This window comes from Lontra canadensis, unplaced genomic scaffold (assembly GCF_010015895.1).
Source record: "Lontra canadensis isolate GAN:19392208 unplaced genomic scaffold, GSC_riverotter_1.0 scaffold48, whole genome shotgun sequence".
Lineage (NCBI taxonomy): Eukaryota > Metazoa > Chordata > Mammalia > Carnivora > Mustelidae > Lontra > Lontra canadensis.
The window spans coordinates 14,871,096-14,890,062 of record NW_022631042.1 but is presented as its reverse complement, the minus strand read 5'-3'; the positions used below and the strand labels follow the sequence as shown (position 1 = coordinate 14,890,062).

At 39.9% G+C, this 18,967-nt stretch overlaps 1 long non-coding RNA gene and 1 gene segment (V, D, J or C); both read left to right on the top strand.

The window, feature by feature from the left end:
- Positions 1–14,866, top strand: part of LOC116876853 — a 32,117-nt gene extending 17,251 nt beyond the window's left edge. The window contains 3 exon segments of the C gene segment in view: positions 8,414–8,539; positions 12,883–12,930; positions 14,697–14,866. Of these exon segments, the coding sequence occupies positions 8,414–8,539; positions 12,883–12,930; positions 14,697–14,839 (317 nt within the window).
- On the top strand, positions 10,012–11,160 carry LOC116876956. Its single transcript, XR_004384494.1, has 3 exons — positions 10,012–10,139; positions 11,105–11,110; positions 11,150–11,160. It is a non-coding gene; the product is annotated as an uncharacterized LOC116876956 (long non-coding RNA).
- Positions 14,867–18,967: the final 4,101 nt, after the last annotated feature.

The window sequence follows — 18,967 nt, the reverse complement described above, 5'->3', positions numbered from 1 at the left end:
GTATGGATTAAATGAAACTATTCACGGGAAAGCACCTAGCAACCTTGCACATAAGAAATGTTCAGAGAGGGGCGCCTGGGTGACTCTGTTGGTTAAACGACTGCCTTTGGGTCAGGTAATGATCCTGAAGTCCCAGGATCAAGTCGCACATGAGGGTCCCTACTCAGCAGGGAGTTAGCTTCTCCCTCTCACCCTACCCCCTTTCATGTTTTCTCTCACTCTCTCTCTCTCTTTTAAATAAATTTTTAAAAACTTAAAAATTTTTTTCAGAGCAATATCCTCACCTTATTTTTTAATATAATTTTATTTTATTTTTTCAGTGTTCCAAGATTCATTGTTTATGCACCACACTCACTGCTCCATGCAATATGTGCCCTCCTTAATACCCATCACCCGGCTGACCCATACCCACTCTCCTCCAAAACCCTCAGTTTCTTTCTAAGAGTCCACAGTCTTTCATGATTCATCTCCCCTTCCAATTCACCCCCAATTCACATTTCCTTTCCTTCTCCTAATATTCTCCCTATTATTCCTTATGCTCCACAAATAAGTGAAACCATATGATAATTGACATTCTCTGCTTGGTTTATTTCACTCAGCATAATCTGCTCACATCCGGTCCATGTTGATGCAAATTTGGGTGTTCATCCTTTTTGATGACGGGGTAATATTACTGTTCAGTATATGGACCATATCTTCTTTATCCATTCATCTGTTGAAGGGCCTATTGGCTCTTTCCACAGTTTGGTGATAGTGGCCATTGCTGCTATGAACATTGGGCTACATATGGCCCTTCTTTTCGTTACATCTGTATCTTCAGGGTAAATACCCAGTAGTGCAATTGCAGGGTGATATGGTAGCTCTATTTTCAGTTTCTTGAGGAATCTCCACACTGTTTTCCAAAGTGGCTGCACTAACTTGCATTCCCAACAACACTGTTTGAGTGTTCCCCTTTCTCTATATCCTCTCCAATACTTGTTGTTTCCTGTCCTGATAATTTAGACCATCCTAATTGGCATAAGACAGTATCTCAATGTGGTTCTGATTTGAGTTTCCCTGATGGCTAATGATGATGAGCATTTTTCCATGTGTCTGTGTGCCATTTGTATTTCCACTTTAGAGAACTGTCTGTTCATGTCTTCTGGACATTTTTTGACCTGATTATCTGTTTTTTGGGTGCTGAGTTTGAGGAGTTCTTTATAGATTTTAGATATCAGCCCTTTGTCTATAGAATCATTTGCAAATATGTTCTTCCATTCCATGGGTTTCCTCATAGTTTTGTTGACTGTTTCCTTTGCTGTGCAGTAGGTTTTTACCATGATGTAGTTCAAAAGTTCATTTTCACTTTTGTTTCCTTTGCCTTTGGAGACATGTCTTGAAAGAAGTTGCTTTGGTTGATGTTGAAGAGGTTACTGCCTATGTTCTCCAGGATTTTGAGGCTCACATTGAGTTCTTCCATCCATTTCAAGTTTATCTTTTTGCATGGTATAAAAGAATGGTCGAGTTTCATTCTTCTATACATAGCTCTTCTATTTTCCTAGCACCATTTATTGAAGAGACTGTTTTTTTCCCACCTGGATATTTTTTTCTGCTTTATTGAAGATTAGTTGACCATGTGTTGAGGATCCATATCAGGATTCTCTATTCTGTTCCACTGATCTATCTGTCTGTTTTTGTGCCAGTACCATGGTGTCTTAGTGATCACAGCTTTGTAATATAGCTTGAAATCAGACAACATGATGCTCCGAGCTTGGTTTTTCCTTTTCAACACTTCCTTGGCAATACGGGGTCTTTTCTCATTCCAAACAAATTTTGAGATTGTTCGTCCGAGCACTTTGAAAAATGCCCGTGGAATTTTGATTGGGATGGCATTGAAAGTATAGATTGCTCTGGGCAGTAGAGACATTTTAACAATGTTTTTTCTTCCAATACATGAGCATGGAATGTTTTCCCATCTTTTTGTGTCTTCTTCAATTTCTTTCATGAGTGTTCTCTAGTTCCTCCAGTACAGATCCTTCACCTCTTTGATTAGGTTTGTTCCCAGGTATCTTGTGGTTCTTGGTGCTCTAGTAAATGGAATCAATTCCCTAATTTCCCTTTCTATATTTTCATTGTTAGTGTATAAGAAAGCAACTGATTTCTGTTCCTTGATTTTGTATCCTGCCACATTACTGAATTGCTGTATGAGTTCTAGTATTTTGGGTGTGGAGTCTTTTGGGTTTCCCATATAAAGTTTCATGTCATCTGCGAAGAGAGAGAGTTTGACTTCTTTGCTAATTCGAATACATTTGATTCCTTTTTGTTGTCTGATTGTTGTTGCTAGGATGTCTACTATGATGTTGAACAACAGTGGCAAGAGTGGGCATCCTTGTCGTCTTTCTGATCTCAGTGAGAAGGCTGTCAGGTTTTCCATACGAGAATGATATTTACTGTGGGTTTTTCATAGACAGATTTTATGAAGTTGAGGAATGTTCCCTCTATTCCTACACTCTGAAGAGTTTTAATCACAGGAGGATGCTGTATTTTTTCAAATGCTTTTTCTGCATCAATTGAGAGGACCATGTGTTTCTTCTCTCTTCTCTTATTGATTTGTTCTATCATATGCATTGATTTGCAAATGTTGAACCAACCTTGCATCCCATTGATAAATCCCACCTGGTCATGGTGGATAATCTCTTTAATGTACTGTTGGATCCTATTTGCTAGGATCTTGTTGAGAATCTTGGCATCCATATTCATCAGAGATATTGGTCTAAATTTCTTTTTGTTGGGGCTTTACCTGGTTTGGGGATTAGGGTAATGGTGCCTTCATAGAAAGAGTCTGGAAGTTTTCCTTCTGTTTCTATTTCTTGAAAGAATGTCAGGAGAATAGGTATTATTTGTTCCTTGAATGTTTGATAGAAGTCCCTAGGGAATCTGTCAGGTCTGGACTCTTGTTTTTTGGGAAGTTCTTGATCACTGCTTCAATCTCGTTACTAGGTATTGGCAGTTTCTTCCTGTTTCAGTCTTGGAATTTATAGGTCTCCAGGAATGCATGTACTTCTATGTTGCTTAACTTATTGGCATACAGTTGTTGATAACAACTTCTGATGATTGTTTCTATTTCCTTGGTATTAGTCGTGATCTCTCCCATTTCAGTTATAACGTTGTTCATTTGGGTCCTCTCTCTTTTCTTTTGGATTAGTCTGGCCAGTGGTTTATCAACCTTATTAATTGTTTCAAAGAACCAGCTTCTATTTCGTTGATGTGTTCTACTGTATCTCTAGATTCTAACTCACTAATCTCTACTCTAATCTTAATTATTTTAGTTCTTGTGTGTGGGTTGGCTTCATTGGTTTTTGATTCCCCATTCTTTAAGGTGTAAGGAGAGTTTATGTATTTGGGATTTTTGAATTTTTTTGACTGAGGCTTGGATGACTATATATTTTCCCCTTAGGACTGCCTTTGCCATATCCTGTAGGATTTGGACTGATGTGTTTTCATTCTCATTGGTGTCCTTGAATTGTTTAAGTTCTTTTTTGATTTTCTGGTTGATCCAAACATTTTTGAGCAAGGTGGTCTTCAACTCCAAGTGTTTGAATTCCTTCCAAACTTTTTCTTGTGGTTGAGCTCCAATGTCAACTCATTGTGTTCTAAGAACATGCAGAGAATAATCTTAGTGTTTTGGTATTGGTTCAGCACTGATTTGCAACCCAGTATGTGGTCTATTCTGGATAAAGTTTCATGTGCACGCAAGTAGAATGAGTATTCTATTGTTTTAGGGTGGAATGGTTTGTATATATCTATGAGGTCCATCTGATCCAATGTGTCATTCAAAGATCTTGTTTCTTTGTTGATTTTCTGCTTAGATGATCTCTCTGTTGCTGCTAGTGGTGTGTTAAGATCCCCTACAATTAATGCATTCATATCAATATGACTCTTTATTTTGATTAACCGCTGGCTTTTGTAGTTGACTGATCCAATGGTAGGGGCATAAATATTTACAACTGTTAGATCTTCTTGGTGGACAGACCCTTTAAGAATGATGTAATGTCCTTTTGTATCTCTGAACACAGTCTTTAGCTTAAAATCTAATTTATTTGATATAAGAATCACTACCCCAGCTTTCTTTTGAGCCCCGTTGGCCTGACAGATGGTTCTCCATCCTTTCACTTTCAGTCTGGGTTTATCTTTAGGTTCCAAATATGTCTCTTATAGACAGCATATGGGTGGGTCCCGTCGTTTTATCCAGTCTGCAACCCTGTGCCATTTTATGGGTGCATTTAGGCCGTTCACATTGAGAGTGATTATCGAAAGATAAGTTTTTATTGTCATGATGTTGCCTGTGAAGTCCTTGTTTCTATAGATTGTCTCTGTAAATTTCTGTTCTGTGTCACTCTTGGGTTCTTTCTTCTTTTATAGAAACCTCCTTAATACTTTTTGTAGTTCCAGCTTCATGGTTGCATACTCTTAAACCTTGCCGGTCTTGGAAGCTCTTTATCTCTCCATCTATTCTGAATGTCAGCCTTGCTGGATAAAGTATTCTTGGCTGCATGTTCTTCTCGTTTAGTGCCCTAAATATGTCCTGCTAGCCCTTTCTGGCTTGCCAGGTTTCTGTGGACCAGGTCTGACGTTATTCTGCTGGTCCTTCCAGTGTACATAAGGAATCTCTTCCCCTACATAAGGAATCTCTTCCCCTACCTGTCCTTAACACATCCTCTCTGATTTTATGACTCATGATTTTCACAAGTCATTGTCTGGAGCTCTTTCTAGACTCGGTGATTCTGAGGGGTGTCCTCGCTGCCTCTAGGAAGCAAACACTTGTTCTGTTTCCCAGATTATGGACATTTTCATCCAGTATTTTTTCAACAATATCTTCTAGTCCTCTCCCTCTCTCCACCCACTCAGGGATCCCAATTATTCTGATATTGGATGTTTCATGGTGTCATTTATTTCCCAAATTCTATTTTCATGGCTTTTAAGCTCTTTGTTCTAGGTCTCCTCCTGACACTTCTTTTCTATTCAGCTTGTCTTCTAGATCATTACTTCAAACTTCTGCCACATTGACCCTAGCTGTTAGAGTATTGAGATTAGAGATTAGATTGGATCTCATTGATAGCATTTTTAAGTTCTGCTGGATTAACTCTTACTTCTGTCCTTAGAGATTCTTTTTTGCCACTAATGGTCTTCTCCAACCTAGCCATTGTCTGGATAATTGCTACCCTGAATTCTATTTCCAACATATTGTTTATGTCCATATCCAATAGTTCTGTGGAAGAGGTCACAATCTCTGAATTTCTCCTCTCTTGGGTGCTCTTCCTCCTCGTCATCTTGGTAAGAGATGGTTGAGGGGATGTATACTGGATATATCAAGCATGATCTAGTCAAGGTGCACCTTGGACAGTCTTGGAGCAATCTGAAATCCCCACCAAAAAGAAAGAAGAAAGAAAAAAATAGAGAGAAAAGGAGAAAAAAAGGGGAAAAAATCCAAAATGAGCCTCAAAAGTAAGATTTATAAGGTACATAAACAAACAACAACAACAAAAAAAACAACAAGAAGTCCAAGAAAAGAAAAAGAAAAAGAAAAAACAGCCAAAATGAGCTCCAAGAATAAGATTTATACAGTACATAAACATAAACAACTACACATAAACACTGACAAAATAAGATGAGAAGGTGTTTATAAACCCTTGATGTGGGCGAGGAAGGTTATTTCAGTTCATCCTGAGTGTATCTTTTTATGTTTGTTAAAGGACTCAACGTTCCAGAGATACAGGGAAATTAAAACTGGTTTATATATAAGGGTAGTATTGAATAGGGAAAAAAAAAAGAAACCTTGAAGCTTATATCTATCTATCTATCTATCTATATCTATATCTATATATATTTAAAAAAAAGAAACAGGTATATGTAAGAAAAAAGTTCAAGTTAAAAAGTTATTATGTAATGTGTTGTATTAAACATCTAGTTGTAGTGGTAAGTTAAAAAATAACAGAATAAGAATGAGAACAAATTTTTAAAAATTGTGTTTATGAAATATACAGTTTTGGGGGGAATAATGGGGTCTTAATATATTGTTTTCCCCCTATTGTTGGGGTTTTACAGTTTTATGGAGATCTTGTGGTTATTGTCCTCTTGTTCTTTTGGCTTGTCTTCTGGGGGCAGGGTCTGTGCATTATTTTTTAGTCAGTCTTGCCTGGGCAGAGTTGCCCTGTCACCTGTCAAGGGGCTGGGCTCTGTGAAACCAGCTTTTCGAGCTTTTGTCTGGAGGCTTTTGTTCTTACATGGATTTTTGTGGCTTTTTGGAGGATTAGTGCAAAGTAAACTGTCCATACCCAGACTTCCACCTCAGAGAGAAGCCTCAGTCTATTCCCCTCTGGATTGTTCAGAATACACAGACTTCCCCTCTGCAAACTCCATTGAACACTGCAAACTGCCTCAGGCATTGCCTGTTCCCACCCACCACCTCAGTGGTCATCCTGATGCCCACACTTGCCTCTGCACCCCCGTGCCCTAAAACTGTAAGCAATATTGGTCCAGGTGAGCCTAATTCTGGTGACTGCTGTTGCCGACTGTCTGGAGTCCATGCCCATCCTAGGTGCCCTCTGACCTAGTGGCAGTGCAGGTCATGGAAGGCTATGGGCCCAGGAACTCAAGCAGGAGCTTGTACCAGGCTCTCTCCGTTGTGAGCTGGGGTGTACCCAGCCCCAATGGTGGTGCAAGCATTGGAAAGCTGCAGGCTCAGGAACCACTGGCAGGAGCCCCTGTCGGGCTCTCTCAGGCTTGGGTGGGCACAAGCTGTGACCACCCTCGAACCGTGGGCTTAGGTTTGTGCCTGTGGCCGCCCAATTCTACCAATTGATCCTTAAGACCTTTTGTTCTTTTTGTGTACTTTTAACCAGACTCCAAGTTAATGATGGTCTGCAAGCACAGGACACTTTCATATTGTTGTATTACTTCTCAATGTGTTGCTTCTGGTGGCTCCCTCCCCTTCTGTTTATCCTCCGATATCAGTCTGAACACTCCCATTCTGCTTTACCCCTCCACTGATGATCTTCTGCCCCTGTAGAGATCCAGAAGTGTATAATCTTATATTTCAGGCCGATTTCATGGGTGTTCAGAGTGTTCTAGTAGATATGTAGCTCACTTTAGGGGACTGGTTGAAATAGGGTCTCTTACTTCTCTGCCATCTTTCCCAGAGTGCCCCCCCTCATTTTTAAAATGAAATGTTCAGAGGGTTCACTTTTCATGATTTTACTTGATCAGGAAAGAAGAACAATTCTATATCTTTCAAGAATATTCTTCTCAGCATCACAGTCTTTCTTACTTTAATCTTGCTCTACTCAAAGTATGACTCATTAACAATGAGTTACAGGGCACAATATGGTGTTCATTTAATGGAGCCGAATCACAGCTCAACCTGAAATAGTAATTTGGCTACTGAGGTTTTAGTATGATCTTGAGGTTTTCAGATTTGAATTTTATATACCAGAAAAAGGTGAAGTGTCATAAGATTGGGTGAGGCTCACATGTATAAAGTTTCTTTCATTCTACAAAATGAATATATTTCTTACCATTAGTAAAGCTGTTCAGCAAACATTATTGCAGTCCTAGTGAATGCCAGGCTGGAAGGGATGCAGGATGAACTACTATCCCAATCAAGATCATTACCATAATGCAAATAGACTTTTCCTAATCACTCAGGGTCCCTTATGATTCAGGTATGATGCAGGCGTGGTGTCCCAATGGTGGCCCATTGGTGTAGACACCAGTTTAGACATTGTGGGCAGCCAATTGAAAGTCCCCTACTGCACGGTGATCCAGTAACTCAGTAGATTCAGTAACATCCTGGAATAAACATTACAGACCAAGGTTATAGAAGGCTCATAAGAAGTAGCCAGTTTATACTTTTCTCTCTGATTCACAAGCAATTTTTAAGCAGTGGGAAACAAACACTTAATAGACACTGTGAAGAGCTTTCTATATACAAGTTTAAATTTCCAAAGTAAATCTTTGTCTTCTTGGAACGTTGGGGGAAAAAAAAGAACCCACATGCCTAAAATGGTAATACTCAGTTTAAGGCTCCAAGTCACTAAACAAAGACTTAATACCTAAGCCAAGTACAATTTCAACCCTCCAGAAGAGTAACATTTACCCAGTCAACATGGGCATTTCCTGATCAGCCCCAGAATGGTTCCTGATGGATCCCCTTTTTCCCTTTGGGAAGGTGACCTTGCCTAAAACAATGGATTCTTTGCTAAGAATTTTCTTTTTTCTGCTCCCTTGCTGTTGTTAAAAAGGTTTCCTTTCCTCTAACACTTTTGAGTTCCCCCCTATTTCCTAGATGGGATGCTGAGTGATTCATTAATACATTGATTAATAACGCTATCAGATCTTTAACATTTACTTAGTTCCAATTTTTGTTCTTTAACAGGTTTGATGGCTGTGACAGAATCTGAAATGGACTCCCAGGGACATTCAGAAACAAAGCGAAACACAGAGGTGGTGACCGTGAGTCCTTTGAATTCACGATCTTTCTCACCTGACCCAATGGCTGTGGGTGAGTTCTTGGCTCTATGCTCCACTCTCTTTTTGTTCAAACTCCTATTGTAATTGATTTTGCTTTACAGGGCAGGCCAGCTTGGGCTGGCAGAGTGTTATGCTAGTGTTAAGTTGAGGCAGCATTTTTTTTCAGCTCTGTTGAGCTAGTATATTTGCCCAGAAGCCAACTGACCTGGCACAGAACCAAGCCCCTAAACTTTCAGACTGAGTACCCCAGGTGGAACCCTCAGGAAGTGTCCAGGAGAATTGGTGTTGCACGAGAGTCTTCTTTGGCCAGAGCCCAGTAATATCTCTTACTGGCCATACACTAATGTGTGCATAATTTTTAGTTTTTGGTGTAGACCATGAGTTGTGGGGCAGAGGGAGAGGGAAAAGCAGACTTCCCACTGAACAGGAAGCCTCAAATGGGGCTTGATTCCAGCACCCCAGGATCAGGACATGAGTTGAATGCAGATGCTTAATGACTGGGCCACCCAGGTGAGCCCAAATTGCAAATCTAAAACTCCTTTTGTGTTTTGAGAAATTGGCTTGGTAACCAGCTGGTTGGAGACCTCAAAAGTAAAAACAGTTACCATTGTCTAACCTGTCAGGTCCATAATTCTGGAACAACTGCTTACTTTCTGGAGGCTTCATGCCTCCTCCCTCTGGGTTCCTTGAACACCTGTAGCTGGACTTCATTCTACTACCGGTTGGTACATGTTGTCAATATGCCCTTGTCATTGTTTGTATATTTTCTGCATGGTGTTAAGCCTTTCCCTGTCAAGAGGCTTATGTCCTCATTGTTGCAAATACATTGTTAAAAATGAGTTTCCCCTTTGGGGGACACCTTCTGTGATCTCCAGTGACTACGGCACATAATTCACAGGGAAAATCACAGGAGCCTCTAGGAATAATTATAAAGAGGGATAGTTATAGAGAAGTACAATGAAGACCTTTCGCTTCATTCTTGAAGTTGTTGCAGAAGCCCTCCTAAAGCAATGGGTAACCTCCCCCAAAAAACAAAAAACAAACAAACAAACAAACAAAACCCTTTGACTCTGACCAAAGCAATTCTTGAAAGTAAAATAGTCCTTGATTATGACTTAGCTGAGCAAGATGGATCTTTGCTGTAGGCAACACCATGTTCTATACCAAGTTGAACACTTGGGAAAATTAAAACCCAGTAACATCAGATCATGGTGCAAGCCATGTGGCTTAACCGAGTTACTCCTTTAATAGGGTCTTTCTTACTTATTTGATTTTAATTGCTTCCAGTCTTGGGGACTATGTCAAACATGAGGAATTATCCTGTTTAGAGGCATCATAATAATCTGCCTGGTGTGGTAAGTCCTCTCAAAAGCTTTGCATGCAAATTCAAAGCCAGTAATCACCAAGCAAATGAGCTAAGCCTGGAACATTATAATGAATGAAGAGAATGACCAACTCAAAAATTGTAAAGCTGAAATTGAAACCTGTGACAGTCATAAGGGTTAAGTAAAAAGGTTAAGACCTGTTAATATCACCCAGAGTAAAAATAATTACCGTGAGAATGTCAGAGCAGTTGCTGAGAGTGGTGTTAATGCCTTCACTTTAGAACCCATCTCTCAGTTCAGCTCAGAGTCTGAGGCTGAGTTGTTACAAAGGAAAACCGCAGGCTCAAAATGTACTCAGTTAGCTTAAGGCCACAAGTCGTTAAAGTCTTCATACCTACCCAGCTGCAGAGTCAACACCCAGAAGTGCAACCTTTAGTGAGTGGACATGGGATCTTCCTGGTCCGCACTAGGAGGTTTACAGATTGTCCGCCTCCATTCCCCATAGGAGGATGACCTTGCCTCAGCCAATGGTTTCCTTGCTGATAATTTCTTTTTCACTCGCTATCTTGAAAAACCTCTTTCCTATTGGCCTTTGAAGCTCCTCTCTACTTCCTAGATAGGACGATGCCTGACTCATGAATAGGTTTATAAATATAGCCAGTTAAATTTTTAAAATCATCCAGTTTTGAATTTTTGTTACTTCCCAGATTCCTAGCTTCTCCAATGACCAAATTCATGTTAAACATTTATTTTACCTGACCTATGATGAAGATCAAATGAAATTATGCCAGTGAAAATGCTTGTTGAAAACACAACATGGATGAATTTATTCCTATATTCATTGTATTTATTTATATATTTTCCTAATACTAACTTAAGTTAGGTTATAAGTCACCCCTAAGTTTTTTATTTCTATAGCTAACAGAGAGGAAGCAAATGAGCAAGGCATAAATTTAATGTAATCCCTTGGCTGAAGTATCCTGTTAGGTTTTGATTTCTCTAGTGTGCAGAGAAAAGTAAAAAGTATAGTAAGTTTCATGGTGAGAATTATGGTAAGGGAGAAGTTCCTGTGTATATGATGTGTTTTACTTAGCATTTCTGAAAGGAATGTCTCCAAGTTCTTCTCAAAGCAACAAAGATAATGAGGCATTTCTGTTAATGCAATTCTATAGCAGATTTCTAATACTGATTCATGGAATTTTCTTTTTTTTTTTAACATTTTATTTATTTATTTGAGAGAGAGAGAAGCAGATTCCCTGCTGAACAGGGAGCCTGATGTGGTGCTAGATCCTGGGACCCAGATATCATGGCCTGAGCCAAAGGCAGATGCCCAACTGACTGAGCCACCCAGGCATCCCTGTTTTGTTTTTGATAAAAACGTGTATATATGTATATAGAAATAAAAAAGAAAACAGAAAAGAAAAAGGGTAAAACAAAAGAGGCTTGCAACTCTCTCTTCCTGTATCCTGTGGTCAATGATCATTTTACTGATTTTTGTCTTTGTATGTATGTTAGGTGCTTTTGTGTTTCATTTTGTCTTCCACACTATAGGTAAATACAACTCATTTTTTGTGTGTGTTCAGATGGCTCTAAATGTGACTTGGTCTTCATTCTATCCCTGCCAACAAGTTCACATTCAGGGGCAAATGTGTGGCTCAGTTGGTTAAGCATAGGCCTTTGGCTCAGGTCTTAATCCCAGCCAGGGTCATGGGATTGAGCTCTACATTGGGCACCCTGTTTATTTTTTTTATATTTTTTAATTATTTATTTATTTATTTGACACAGAGAGAGAGAGAATGAGGGAGAGAGAGAGAGAGGGCATAAGTAGGGGGAGCTACAGGTAAGCAGAGGGAGAGGGAGAAGCAGGATCCCCACCTGAAGGGTGGCTGGATCCCAGGACCCAGGATCATGATCTGAGCCAAAGAAAGCCAATTAACTGACTAAGCCACCCAGGTGCCCCTGAGCTCTCTGATTAGTGGGGAGTCTGCTTCTCCCTCTACCTCTGTCTCTTTCCTCTGCTCATGCTCTCTCCCTCTCAAATAAATAATTTTTTTTAAATGAGCATCTGTAACGAAAAGTTCAGATGCTAAGATGAAAGACTAAGATATCTGGAATAGATGGTGTTTGACAGTGCACAATGGGGAGTTATGTTGTATTTCTATGGGGTGTTTTACAAGGGGCTTTTCACATGCTCTCACTCATCTAAATGCCCACAACCATCCTTTGAGGGCTGGCTCTAACAATCACTGCTATGATTTTACAAGGTACATAGACTCTTTAAATCTTACTTCCTTCTGGGTAAGATGGACTCCTCCAAATTCAGCTTATATCAGTGTAACTGGGGGATCATATGACATAATACATGTGTACCTATGTCTGGCACAGTAATAATCATTTAATAGGTATAAGCTTTCATTCATATTGTTGTCATATCTGCAAATACCACCACTCCAGAAAATCATGTGCGGTATCTGGGGATACTGAAGCTTGTGTGATTTGAAAGGTAGGCCTGTTTTCTTTTGCTTAGATGGGAAATTGACCTAAACCAGACTCCTTCCAATATGTAAGATTCTGCTGTGATTCTAGGGTTGGATGGATTCATCTTGGTAACAGCACTTCATGTCAGCCGTTGGTGCTGAAGACTGTATAGCATCCAGTTTCTGGTTATGTTTCCATTCAACACGTTTTTATACGACACCTACTTTGCAGTAGGCATTGTGCTAGGAGCTATGAGCAGAGAAGGAAAACAAGATAGTCTTAGGCACTTACCCACCAGCTGTGGGGGGAAAAAAGAAAGAAATGCATAATTCGTGAAGTTCAACATCCTTATGTACAGAAATAAAATTTTAAATTGATTTACTGAATTACACAGACTCAGAACAATCAATTCTGGAATTATGGGGCTTATATTAGTAAAGGCTCTCCTCTCTCCTTACTAATTGTTATCTATCATCTATCATCTACCTATCTATCTATCTATCCAGAACACAGACACACATCAAATAATGGATTTGAACAATTGAATAATACTTACACTCATTTCTTTCAGAGCTTGCTGCTATTAACTCCACAAAATCTTCTCTGAATGATGAAAATGGTAAGATTTTGTCTATGTTTGCCTTTATGTTCTGCTGTAGCATTTTTTCCTCCTCATCAACATCACCATTGAACTGCCCTGGCTTCAGGGAAAAACCTCAGAATGGCTGGATCTTGAACAATAGACTGAGTGATATTTTAAGACAATCCATCTTCTCTCAGGAATGATCATCACACAGTAAATGCTGCTTTGGGTGCAGTGATGTGCTCTCAATTCCTTCAACAATGGAATTCATTCACTTCTATGACCTTTGTTACTACTGACTGAGGAAAACAGTATATCAATCACTTCTAGATTGTTTTTTCAGATTGATTCTAGGTTAAAAAAATTGTTCTTCCTGGTAGTTAAGAACATGAACTGAGAGCTTCTCGTACAGAAGGTGTGCTGCACTGTGAGTGCATTTTGTTTAATTGTCCTAATACTCACTGTGAAGGATTTTATTCCCATTTTACACAGGAGGGCAATGAGCTAAATTTATTTGTCTCCATACCACACAGCAAGATCTAGGGCTTCATCCCAGACCATCTGAATCAAAAGATCATATACTATCTTAGTTTCTGTTCTTCCTCTAATTCCCAAACCCAAGACCCTGAGACAGGTGTACACATGGGAAGGGGGTGTGAGTGCAGGCCTTCTGGTGCTACAGAGTGGACTTAAACTCCACTCTTTTAATTATCAGTTGCGTGACTATGGCTAAACTATTTACATTTTCTGAACACACCAAAAATAACACAAATAACACCTAACTCAGTTCTAGAAGATATAACATGACATATGTGAAATGTCCAGCATAGGTATCTCACTTAGCTGCTACATCGTAAGTACTAGCTCCTGGCATTTTCCCCCCACATATGAACAAAGATAATGATGAAGAGGATTGGTTCTAGCCTTGCTGATCCACCCTCCGTGTCCAATATCAAGGGACTTGTGGACTCTAACCGTCATCATCACCATCTTCATTATCATCATCCTAATTTATAGTTTTGCTTAATCATTTTGAGGTCTTTGTTATTTTTTGCATGTGAATATGCAGAATTATATAGAGCAATTGAGAAAGTGTTCTTAAATGACGTGTTGCTGGGATTGAAATCTGACTTCTGGTACTTACTAGTTGCATGAAATCAGCCCTTCTCTCTCTGTCCTCAGTTTATTTATAGAAAAGAGAGTGAAAATAATAATAATCTCATAGGTTATTGATAAACTAAATAAGGTTTATGCTTTGCATACGAAGTTGTCAAAATAAGTAACAGCTAGTTTGTACTTAATGGATATTGCCTCTTACTCTTTTTTTTTCTCATGAGTCAGATTTATAAGATCCAAACACAATTTTGATGTGTTACAAAGTACAGATATTGTATCTGCTTTAAACTAATTGCTATCAATGAAATTTCTACAGAACTTATATTGCCTCTTATTCTTACTTTGAAACATGGTAGGGAAGAAGGAATGTTAAAAGCTATTTATCACCAATGCTGTTTTCCCATTGGATTCATTCGTTATAAACACAGCCTTACTTTTTATTACTTAGGAAAGTTCTAGGTGAATTTCACAGGTGTTTGAGTGACTTGACCAGCAAACTGTGTTCTGAGTTGTCTTGGGGACGGCGGTGATGGAGATGGTGATGTAGGTGTTTATTCTGCAGTTGTGCTGGTGTGAGTGTGTCACTTTAACCTAAGTCATCAGAAGTGTATTCAGTCACCCTTCACCCATTAATAAGTCCTAGCCTTTCAAAACAACACGTGAAATTAATGAAATGCTTCTTTTAGACACCCTGTGGCTGCAACTTGGGAACACATCTGCCTACTATACCTATGTTCTCCTCCTCCTGAAGAGCCTGGTCTACTCCATCATCATCGTCATCTGTCTGCTTGGGAGACCAGCACTCAGTAGCAGTGGGAAGAGTTCCTAACACATAGTGGCACAAGGTGTCACTTCTCGCCATAGACTAGTGTCCCTAAAAGTGTCTGATGAGGATCTAGTGAGACCTCTTTCTGAGATTGGGTTATTTCAGTTCACATGTGTCTTCTTCTTGTGTCATTATCTGAGAACAGGCTTACAAACCCCTGGGCAAACAGAAGCTTTCACTCTGCAGCTAGAACAAATTCTGCTATGACTCCTGGGTGCGGCCAGGGGGCATCCACAGAGTCTTCTGCACCACCCCCTCATTGTTGTCCACCAGCTCCCAGCCACCCAGTCCCCATGCCTCTGGGTACAGCCACCATACACCTTACAACTGCATTCCTTGAACTCTTTAACCAGATAACTGCCTTGAAGCCTTTATTTTATAAACCTGAAAGCCACCATGCTTGTTACTTCACATTTGTGTGTTTTTCATAATAGGAACAATAAAAGCAATCAAAAGCCTTCTCTGGCCTCTGTGTAATTTATTTGGTGCTAACTGAGAGTCCAAAGTAAAGGACAGCATGACAACCGAGTCTTCCAATTCAGCATCACTTGTAATAATGGTCAATTCCACATTTCTAATTCTTTCTCTGAGATAGTCCTTATGATGCCTTCTTTGGGGCACTGATCCTAGGTGAGCCACAGACCGTGAAGTTTCTCAGGTTATTTCTCTTGCAAAATTTAGCAGATTCAGACTCATTTGGCTTAATACACTCTGGTGGTGACACTATAACATGTCGCATGACAGGTGACTGTGCTCAGACCTGTTCCAGTGTGTCACAGGCACCATGTTTCCTGATGTCACAAGAACCCCAAGAGAGCTGCACTAACACTGAAAAGGTAGAATGGCAGAGAGTTTAAGTGCTTGACATCTGAACTCCATATGCTTGGGCTTAAATCTTGGTTCTATAGCTACTTGAACTCTCTGTGACATAGTTTTTTCATTTGTCAAATGGAGTTAAAGTGACACATCTCTTGGAGTTGTGTGGATAAAATGAGTTAACTTACCTGGGAACCTGTGAGTGCTCAACAACATTAGCCTCTACTGTTGGCAGCTCTACGTTAGAAATAAGAGAAACACACACGTAAACATGCACACACACTAACAATTAGGGCACTCATTAATATGTGTGCGTATATTTCTACACACATGGACGTAAAATAAAATATTCTGTGTGTGGTAATTGCGAAAAAGGTAGTGATTGTTTATTTTTCTATTTTTGTTAACTAATCCATTTAATGTAGTAACTTTAATATATTAGAATTTTAAAAATATCTCATTTAAAATTGGGAAGGGTTTTTTCTTTATTTACAGTCAGGTTCAGTTCTTGTGAAACAGGTGCTTTTGAAAACCAATTTGCGGTTCCCATATTGAAACAACATAAAATCCACAAGATACAAGAAAGAGGAAATTGAATTTTTATATACTCCTTGTCAAAAATTTCTTCAGAACTCTTAGGACAAATGTGTGGGCCTTTACTCAGACATGTGGAACTATCTCTGCATGTGGAAAGCATGGAGGCACAGAGAGGAAACTAGCAAATTACTTAAGCCATGTGAGCTAATGTCACTGCTGGGGGTCCTAGGCGCTGTGTCCCGTGGCTTCCAACTCTCTAGCACTTTCCTTCCCCAACTGGACCTGGGCTGCCCTGGACTGGGAGGTGCAAAGAGGGGGAGGGTGGTGGTCCTGGAAACAGTGTGGGTGGAAGGAGGGCGCTATGTACTCCTTCAACTGTGGTTGATTCCTGGAAGTGCTTGAAGTCAAACTGGCCCCTGCTGGTTGGGGCTCTGCAACCACTGGCTCTGATGTTGAAAGATGAAATAAGAACAGTTAAACCACAGCCAACTTTGCTCCTTTCCAAAAGGCCACAGCTAATGGAAAGAAAATATCCATCTGCACACATGCTTCTGCTCTCAAATATACTCTTTGGCTGTGGGTGAGGGTCCCTCTATTTATACCAAGTTCATTCTCGTAGCTGCTATGTGAGTTAGGATTGTATGCCCAGGGCTGTTGAGTTGCTGCACACTCAGTCCACTCCGATGACATTGTTCTGAAGGAAACAGCAGAGATTTCTTGTAGCACTAGGTGATCCCCGACATTCCACTGGGATCTGTGCTTTTCAATGGCAGGTGATTTACTGAGGCTCAGACTTTTGGTCTCATTTTGTCCTTGTAGGCAGGGTGACATGAGAGCCATGCCCATGAGGTTACTAGCACAGGGTGACCGTAGACGACACAACAGCAGGTGCTTCTTTCCTCTCTAGAACACATGGACATATGGAGGCTCTGAGTTCAACTGTGTCACTGAATTTCACAGACTGAGTCATACCAGTCCCCTACAGGGATAAGTGACTGCATAGTCAGGCCAAGCAATGCTCAGTAGAAGACTTGCACAACAGATAAGTGTGTTCGAGGTGGGGTGTGGAGCAGAGGAGGGCTGTTCAGTGATGTGAGCATAAAAAGTAAGTGTCCACACCCACACCACACCCAAACATGGAACAGAGATTGTGTCCAATCCCGGGATCCAATCTGTTCAGGCCTTGGAGAAACAGAACTCTACTGCAGGCATCACTGCTTTGGCTTTTATAGTCTGACTTCACAAAGCATATTGTGACACAGACTTCACTCCTCCTGTTCTATACAGAGAACCAACTTCAGTGTTAGCTTTGGCTTCCGTGTGCATGGGCCCATGTTACTCCTTCAGACCAGCATGTGTGAGAGGGTACATTGTAATCTCAGGGTACATTATAAATTCATCTCTTGCTTAGACATCATCAGTGGACCTGGTGTATATGTGACTCTCCACCTGACACAGGATATTATGTGACCACACCACCGAATTCTGGAGATTTGGGTCCCACCACCAGAATGTACATACCCTCTTAGCCCCCTTCTCCATCTTACAAAACTCTTTCTGGTTAATCCTCAGATTCCCACACCCCTCGTGGCACTTCTGTCATTTGGTCTATTCTCAGAACAGCACAGATGGAGCTTACCTGACCTGCACAAATGCACACATTCGTGACATTACAGCCAGCAATTTTTTATTCATGAAATAGCTCTGACAAAATAGTACTTGTTTTCCATCATGCATATTTTTCTCTAAAACCAGAAAAAGTCAAAAATTCTAAGAATAGAAGAAAAGTTAAATAATTATTATATTTCCATGAAATATTTTGCACTAAAATTTATATTTATGTAATAGGCAACAATTCCGTAAACACTCATGCTATCAAGCAAAAGCAAATATGTAATGAAAAACCTGTATATCCTATAAGACCATATTTATAAAAATAAAAACATATATGTATGTGTGTTTTTGCAAATCAGAAAGAGAAGAAAATAACCAGGTGATTTCAATCATTTCTGGATCTTCCAAAATCTCTACAGCAAAATGACTTTTTTACTTTCACATTAGAATTTAAAACAGGATATGAATAACATCAGCAATATGACCACAATTATGTGAACATGCAAACACAAAATGAGAGACAAATTGTCCACAGTGATGTGTCACAGAATTCACAGGTTCTATGATTCTTGTTCTCTGCACATTTTTTTTTTTTTAAAAAGCCTGTGTTACTGTCACAATCAGGGAAGGGACATAAAAAAAAGTAGCCGCGGGAAGACCAGGGTAGCCGGTGACGTATAGAGCCGACTCACACGAAGGAAGCAGGCTGCCTCACATATATAATCTTCTCAGATAATATACCTCAAATGGGATATTTTTATTTTCCTAAGAATGTCTGCTGCATTATAGCCAAAAATCTATCTGGTACAGGCAAGTAAGTACCAGAGAAACTTAAGAAAAATGTGTTCCACCTCTTAACCTCATAAATGTCACAAAGTTCAGGAGAAGTTTGTGGTAAAATACACAGACAAGGCATCGCTGTTGGGAGGCTTCACTTCCCAGCCTATTAAACTGCTGTAGAGACACTGGGGCAGATTACATGCCTTCTCACCCAGAAACGAGTTGAGGAGATGGTCATACCACGTCTTCCTGTTTCTAGGCTCACTGCCCACCTGTCAAGATAATGGCATGGGGCTGACATGTTTTGAGATTATTTGGGAGTTCTAAATAAAGCCAAACATTGGATTAAAACATAGTAATACGTATAGTATACATAATTTAAAA